This window comes from Camellia sinensis, chromosome 6 (assembly GCF_055761805.1).
Source record: "Camellia sinensis isolate YWXY chromosome 6, ASM5576180v1, whole genome shotgun sequence".
Lineage (NCBI taxonomy): Eukaryota > Viridiplantae > Streptophyta > Magnoliopsida > Ericales > Theaceae > Camellia > Camellia sinensis.
This window is the reverse complement of record NC_138966.1, coordinates 200591648-200599558: the sequence shown is the minus strand read 5'-3', so window position 1 is coordinate 200599558 and position 7911 is coordinate 200591648. Positions and strand designations below refer to the sequence as shown.

At 35.0% G+C, this 7911-nt stretch overlaps 1 protein-coding gene across 3 annotated transcripts; it reads left to right on the top strand.

Moving 5' to 3' along the window:
* Positions 1–4170: 4170 nt before the first annotated feature.
* On the top strand, positions 4171–6980 carry LOC114264454 (heme oxygenase-like, multi-helical). 3 transcript variants are annotated; one of them, XM_028205065.2, is made up of 4 exons: positions 4171–4311; positions 5135–5321; positions 5660–5877; positions 6474–6980. In XM_028205065.2, the coding sequence occupies exons 2-4, from the start codon at positions 5172–5174 to the stop codon at positions 6802–6804; spliced, it is 699 nt and encodes a 232-aa protein (XP_028060866.2). In that variant the 5' UTR covers positions 4171–4311; positions 5135–5171; the 3' UTR covers positions 6805–6980. The 3 variants fall into 3 exon arrangements, with proteins under 3 accessions (XP_028060866.2, XP_028060868.2, XP_028060867.2); XM_028205067.2 differs by having other exon boundaries at positions 4174–4311; positions 5139–5321; XM_028205066.2 differs by having other exon boundaries at positions 4228–4311; positions 5157–5321.
* The last annotated feature ends 931 nt before the right edge of the window (positions 6981–7911 follow it).

The following is a 7911-nucleotide window of genomic DNA, read 5'->3' as shown; positions in this document are numbered from 1 at the left end:
AGAACATGAGAAATTAATCTGATTCCCATCCAATTTGGTGGTGGCGGCCTTTTTTTTTTCTCTCTTCTGTTTTAGAGTCATCATTTAGGAGTCTCAAAGTATTACTTAGTAAAAAGATAGTACTGCTTTTGGATAAATAAAAGCCAGCCTAACCTACTTCAGTTAGCTGGATAGAAGATAAAATCCACCAAGGATCCTCTAGAGTGAAATTTCTCTAAAGTTTCCTAGAGTGCTACATTGTATGGTTGAGATTTACTGGTAAGTCACATGAGAAAAATTGATGTGACTTGCCAGTAAATCTCAACCACACAATGTAGCACTCTAGGAAACTTTAGGAAAAAATCACTCTAGAGGATCCTTGCTCGATAAAATCGGGATCATTCATCCCTTTTGTACGACCTCTTCAAAGTCTATTTCTCACTTATTTTTTAGCACTTCAAATTTATTTATTATTATTATTATTATAATAATAGTGTATTTTTGTTTGTGGTTTAATTGGAAGTGTTTCTTGAATTTTGACAAATTTTAGGGATTGTTTGGGGTGTCCTAAATAAGTGTACTTTTTGTCTTTTTAAACTAAAAAATTGAGAAAGAAAATATAGATGTTTGGATTAACTTTTTGATATTTTATGAAAAAATGTGTAATAAAAAATTGTAAAAATTGATTTGTAAGAGAAAATTAGGATTGGGAGTTGTGCCGCTGTAATTATTGACTTTTGGTAAATAGTGTTAACTTTTTAACTTTTTGAATAACTTTTTGACTTTTCAACTTTTTTACAATATCCCAAACTTGGCCTTAGTCAGTGGTTTTCTTAGTTGAAGTATCAAATGGATGTCTCTGTTTTCAGCTATACTAATATGTATTTTATGCATTAGCTTAAGTTTGAATCACGGGAATTTAGACGGAATGATAATGTGATCTAGGTGCTATTCAAAGTTTTTTTTATGGACAATGCCTGGTAGCTCGAAGTTACCAAGCTCGAAATGGCTCGAGAGGAAGAGAGGGAGAGGGAGAGGGAGAGGGAGAGAAAGAGAAAGAGAGGGAGAGGAGAAAGAGAAGGGAGGGAGAGGAAGAAGGTCGGCGTCGCAGCTCCCCGCCCCGCCCCGCCCCGCCCCGCCGTCGTTGCAGCTCCCGCCGCCGCCTCTGCTTCCTCCTCCGTCGCAGCCCAGCCTCCCCTCCTCCTCAAACCGGTTTTTATGGCCCCTTCCTCCTCCTCCTCCTCCTCCTCCTCCTCCTCCTCCTCCTCCTCCTCCCTTCTCTTCTTCTCCCTTCTTCTTCTTCTTCTTCTTCTTCTTCGTTCTGCAAAACCAGGGAAAAAAAAAAAAACAGAAAAAAAAACAAAATCGACACCAAAACGACGTCGTTTTGGTGTCGAGCCGCGACATTCGAGCTACGTAGCATGATCGTTTTTTTATAGAGGTAACATGATTTCAATCTTTGAAATAAATTAGAATAAAAAAGCGATTCTTAATTAGTATATAATATTAGTCATTTAATGTAAAAAAATATTGATTTTTTTGAATTCTAATGCATAAATTATTAATGAAAAATTAAATTAATGCCATGTACGATTTTAAAAAGATATCGGGTTTTTTTTTAAAGTGGAAAATTTATAAAAAAAATCTCAAAATTTGACTTGATTAACAAATTAAATCCTAACTTTTTCATTATTTCAATTTAAATTTTCAACTTTTAAAACGGTATAAATTTTACCCATTTGATTGTATCTAGAGAAGGATCAATCTAGACAATTTAACTATTTTCTTCTTTGATACTGTTGATTGATATTTTTTACCATTATCGTCGTTCATCACCATTCCTCTTCTTCCCTAACCCACTATCACAGCTCAATCTCATAGTTACTACTGTCATTTAACACCACTGACAAAAAAATAATTAAATTATTTGAATTACTCCTGTTTCGTTAATTATAATTAACAAATGATTAATTTTGATATTATTTAAAAATTTAAGAATTTAAATTGAAATAATTAAAATTTTAATATTTAATTTATTACGCTCTGTTTGTTTCGGCAAAAAAAGTTTTTTAAAAAATATTTTCCGTATTTTCTGATATTTAGTATGATGGAAAACAAAAGTAAAATGAAAAATATTTTACATGACCAACAAAAAAAAAAAAAAAAAAACAAAAATATTTTTTGAATTAAATTTTTACCAATATCACCATCACCATCATCTCAACCACTACACCACACCAACACCACCACCACTACTGCCCCCGCCACTACCACCCCCAACACTTTTGCCTCCAGCTCCACCGCTACCCCCACATGCACGAACTTGGGATGGGATCACTGTTGTGTCTCAATTTGAGGTGCATTATAGGTTTTTTTTTATGATCTGAACCGTTTATTTGTAAGGTTTGTTGAGTATTTCATGCCTATCAAAAATCATATTAATCTAATATTAATAACTATGTGATCAAATTGCATATTATGCTATTTCTCAAAATAAAAATTTATTTTTTATTTTTTTGATTATCGATCATATAATTATTGATATCCGATTAATATGATTTTTGGTAGGTACGAAATACTTAACAAATTTTATAAAATGAACGATTCAGATCATAAAAATAAATCTATAATACAACTCAAATTGAAGTATAACAATTATTATTGTGCTAAAAGCAAGTAGTGAGCCCAATTCCCCGTCCACCCTGGTACCACTACTACTACAATTAATGCTAGCACTGCGCATAGGGTTATCGACTCACCCACCCCGTCCAACCCGATCTTACCTCCGCAGGTATGGACGCGTCAGGATCCTCTAAATTGAAAAGCCTAGAGTGATCTCCTAAAGTTACCAATCCAATGGCTGAAATTAAAACTAACCAAAACGACGTCGTTTTGGTTAGTAAGTTGAAAAAAAAAAAAAAAAACAAAAAAACAAATTTCATTTCATATTCCCTCCGTATACGCAGGTATAGCAGAAGGTGGAATGAAGAAAAGGAAAACAGAGTGTGTGTGTGTGAGAGAGAGAGAGAGAGAGAAGAAGAGAGAGAGAGGCTGCTCCTCCCTGCCTTCCAGTCGCCCCGTCGTCCTACCACCATATAACTGTTACATTATTTTGGTCTTACAGTTATATGCAATTTACGAATTCACAAAATAGAAAACAATCTCCCAAAATATGCACAGTTAAGCTAAGCTAAGGTTCAAAAACAATTTGAATTGACTGATATATTAAGCTACATATAACTGTGCATATCTGTGTATATATGCAATTGATTGATAACTGTGCATATAACTGTGTATATAAGCTAAGTTAAAGTTAAAAAAAAAAACAAATTCAAAACCCCAAAAATAGATTTCAAAAAAATCATGCAACTGTGTATTATCATTAACGTTAAAAAAAAAATCAGAATTTTTCCACAGAATGGCTTTCATAAAAATACATAAAATGAGAGTATATAATAGGCAACCAACTAACTAAATGAAGCATTGAATAGAAAAACATAAAGCTTACACAGACAAGCAAGTTAACAAGGATCTGGAATGAGGAGCGGCCTTTCTCTCTTCTTCTCTTTCTCGCACTCTGTTTTCCTTTCCCTTCTTCTGCTATACCTGTGTATATATGGAGGGAGATTTTTTTTTTTTTTTTTTCTTTCAACTTACTAACCAAAACGACGTCGTTTTGGTTAGTTTTAGGCTAAGTTTGGGTACTCCCAAAAAAGCCAAAAAGTCAAAAAGTTACTCAAAAAGTTAAAAAGTTAACACTATTCACCAAAAGTCAACAATTACGGCTGCACAACTCCCAATTCAAATTTTTCCCTACAAATCAATTTTTACAATTTTTTATTACACATTTTTCAATAAAAAGTCAAAAAGTTAACCCAAACATCCATATTTTCAACCTCAATTTTTTAGTCCAAAAAGACAAAAAGTGCACTTATTTAGTCTTCCCAAACTTGGCCTTAATTTCAACCGTTGGATTGGTAACTCTAGGAGATCACTCTACGCTTCTCACTTTAGAGGATCCTGACGCGGTATGGACAGTTTCACAAATATAATAGGGTAAGATTTGGGATATTTTTAATTTTTTAATTTTTAATTTACGGGCGGGTTCCAAATTTGCCCCGCACTCGCCACAATCGCCCGCATTTGTCTTTTTGTTTGGAAAAACCTGGACCTTACATATTTTTGCCCAAACAAAACCAATTGAGAGACCCTAATTTCTCAAATCAAAACTTACTGCTCTCTTCTCATCTCACACTCTCGTTTTTCATCTGCGCAGCACTGAGAGCACCGATCGACCTTCGCAATCGACTCTCTCTCTTCTTCAACTCTCAGGTAAGGACCATATGTTTGGTGGTTCTTGGGTGAATCTACTTACTGATGATGATTGACTAGTGAGCAACTGGCTTCTGCTTGGCCGTTTCACTGCTGGCCTCAAGCCTTTGAATTCGTTCCTTCAATTCATGCACAGTATCTAATATTTGGGTTATTTTTCAAGTAATACTTATATTTTAGCTTTTTGTGGTTTATGGTAAGATATTGTCGAACTTGTTAAGAACCATAAAGCTAATTACTGTTAGTTTTACTGTCCACAACAAAAAGAATTGTAGGAATTTGTAAATTAGCAAACTAGTTGCAACCTAGCAATTCTACCAATGTAAATCATCTGTTCCTGTCAAAATGAAATTTATTGACTCTTTTTTTTTTTTATTAAGAATAATGGAATGTAGCATTTGAAGAGTCTGAAGAAGCTTCAGTAGGAGTCCAGATGGTAACATTGGGAAGTCAATTTGATCTATCAAACCTTAGTCAGAAGCTCGAGTCCCCCCCCCCCCCCCCCCCCCCTCATGAAATCCAAACCACAAACCGTCCGCAACTACCCGCACAAACCGCAAACCGCACTGTGGGCGGTTGCAGTTTGACTTTTCCCAAACCGCATAGGTTCGGGCGGGTCAAAATCGAACGGCAAACCGCACAAATCCGATCCGCGAGCACCCCTAATTAATGCAATGTATTAATTTTAAGAATGCAACTAAATATATAAAAATATTTTTTGAAAAAAGTATTATGTAGAAAATGTTTTTAATTGGAAAATATTTTCCGAATGGAGCGTAGAGCCAAATCTTGAGTTTTTTTTATTTATTTATTTTTTAACAAGTAAGAAAAGCCGGTTTCTGCAAACGACGGAGGAGACAATGGAGAAGCACGAGAAGACGAACAAAATGGGAATAGTGGATAAGTGGTTGAAGAAGCACAGTGTGGCTTACAGTGGAGCCACCAGACACCCTTTCATCCACTCCATCCGCCATGGCACCGTTGACCTCTCTTCCTTCAAGCGCTGGCTGGTACTTCTTCCTTTTCATTCCTCTCTTTCTCTCGTTTATACATATATATATATATATATATATATTGAAAATTTCACTCATAATCTCTAGTTTGTTTGTTTCTTGTCTCAATTTATATCTATTTTACGTTTTGAATTTTTCATATTGTCCCAATTTACTCTAATTTGAAATGTTATCAATTGGATTAAATTAACACAATGTAAAAAATTGAAGCAAAAAATTGACACAAGGATCAAATTGAGACAAGTTATATGAGGCAAGTTTCCAGTTGAATTGTGTTTGTTTGATACAAATTTGGGAATGAACTTGGGATTTACTTGAAATTTGCTTAAACACAGGGACAAGATTATGTATTTGTTAGGGCATCTGTGCCTTTTGTGGCAAGTGTGTTGTTGAAAGCTTGGAAGGAGTCAGATGATAGTTCTGATGTGGAAGTTATACTGGGTGGTGTGGCTGCCTTCAATGATGAGCTTGCCTGGTTCAAGAAAGAAGCATCCAAATGGGATGTTTCGCTATCCAACGTTGTTCCTCTCAATGCAAATCTTCGTTACTGCAGGTACCACAGCCACGATTCCTGCTGCTTATGGCTGTCTTAGGCTGTTTGGATCTTGGATTTGTGAAGAAAAAGAAAGAGAAAGGGAAACTAAATTCTTTTAACAAATGCATTCACATCTAGTAAATGTCTATTTCATGGCTTCAAGTTTGTTAAGGTAGATTTAAAATAATGTTAATCCCACATGTTGAGAGTATTTTTGGATGCTTTTGAGGAATATGACTTCTTAATCAAAATTGCAAATTGTAAATGTGTATTAACCATTTTGATATATATAAATGATTTCTAATCAAAATTGCATACTAGTGTATTAGTCTTGTTTTTAAAAATTTAAGAATATGTAACCTAATGTACTCTTGTGGATAAAATAATATAGAATTAGCACCTAGACATGATTATGGAGAACTTTAAGGAAACCTATTTGATGTTTGAGTAGAAAATTTTAATTCAACTTGCAAACGAAGCATTACTTTATAAAGACGAGATTTGTTATGGCATTGGAATCATTCTAACCACCTTTAGGCATTCCTCTCTCATGTTTGTTTTGAGAAAGTTTCTATCACAGTATAGTCATTGAACAATTTTGCATGTTGTTACAGCTTTCTGGAGAGCCTGATGAGCTCTGACATTGAATATACTGTGGCCATCACGGCATTTTGGGCCTGTGAAACTGTCTACCAAGATAGTTTTGCTCACTGTTTGGAAGACAACTCTAACACTCCAGAAGAGCTAAGGGAAACCTGTGAAAGATGGGGCAATGATGGTTTCGGTCAGTATTGTCTTTCTCTCCGAGAAATAGCTAATCGTCTTCTAGATAAGGCACCGGCTGATGTAGTCTCAAAGGCTGAGGTAGTTTTTCTTCGTGTTCTTGAATATGAAGTTGAATTTTGGAACATGAGCCATGCAGAAACTTCAGGACTCACACTCTGATCAGAAATCTAATATGTACACAGTTATGCCTATTGTTCTTGTGCATTAAGTCCCATTAGTACACTTTATGGTTTGTGTCTGTGCATTTCTGCTACTTTTTTCGTTATTGGGTGGGGGGTTGAAGCCTGTATTATTTGTGTTTACATGAAATAAATAAAATTGCATGTTTTCTCCAAGTTGTAAGCAATACTTATAAGTTCAACATTGAAGCAGTGTTCATTTTAAGATTACTCCTCTAAGTTATCTGAAAAACACAGTAATGTTATGGTGATTAAATTTGGATACTAACTTTTGGATACCATTTGAGTGTCCTAATGCATTTGTTTAATGGTTATCTTTCATGACCATTGTCTATGTGGTACATGATGTCATATTCACAATTTGGTAACCAAATTTGGTCACAATTACATTATTTTTTTGAGAAGTGACAAAGAATATTATTAAGCATAAGCAGGAAAAGGGAAAGAGACAAGGAGTCCTTGAACAATGAAAAGTGATTAAGCAAAAACCGAAAATAAACAAGAAAACCAGTCACTAAGGATGGCAAGTAGCAGCCCAATCCCTAGAAATCAAGAAAAATGGAACATTATTGCTGATCCTGATGTAACAGATTGCCTGGTGGCATTCTAATGCTCCAGATTTGGTTCAAAGGGTACTATACCTGTATTCATTTTGATCTCTTGTAGGTTTTGCACATCTTGAGTCATTGGTTAATTTTGCAATTAGTTATTTGCATATATGCATTTCAGAGCGCATAAAACAATTGTGACATGAACTTGGTGACCACTGTCTTATCTAGGAGGTTGGGGTCAAGAGTCAGTGTGAAAATAGAATGGTTGATCCTAATACTCTCTCTCTCTCTCTCTCTCTCTCTCTATTGTGTGCTACTCTTTGATTGGATGGTGAGGAACTTACACGACCAACTGCCACAACACCAATGTCCACTACTGCCCCCTGTTCATTACTCTCTTGATTTTAGTGTGTATAAACTAAACAATACTTTGATCCCAAAAAAAAAAAAAAAAAACTAAACAATACATTTCCGTATGTCTAATCGTAAATGAGATACTGAAACACATGAATTGATGAGAAATGCCACTGAAACTC

Coding starts and splice junctions, on each gene's coding strand:
- LOC114264454 (XM_028205065.2), top strand. CDS start 5,172: ATGGAGAAGCACGAGAAGACGAACAAAATGGGAATAGTGGATAAGTGG. Junction 5,322..5,659: donor CTTCCTTCAAGCGCTGGCTG/GTACTTCTTCCT, acceptor GCTTAAACACAG/GGACAAGATTATGTATTTGT. Junction 5,878..6,473: donor GCAAATCTTCGTTACTGCAG/GTACCACAGCCA, acceptor ATGTTGTTACAG/CTTTCTGGAGAGCCTGATGA.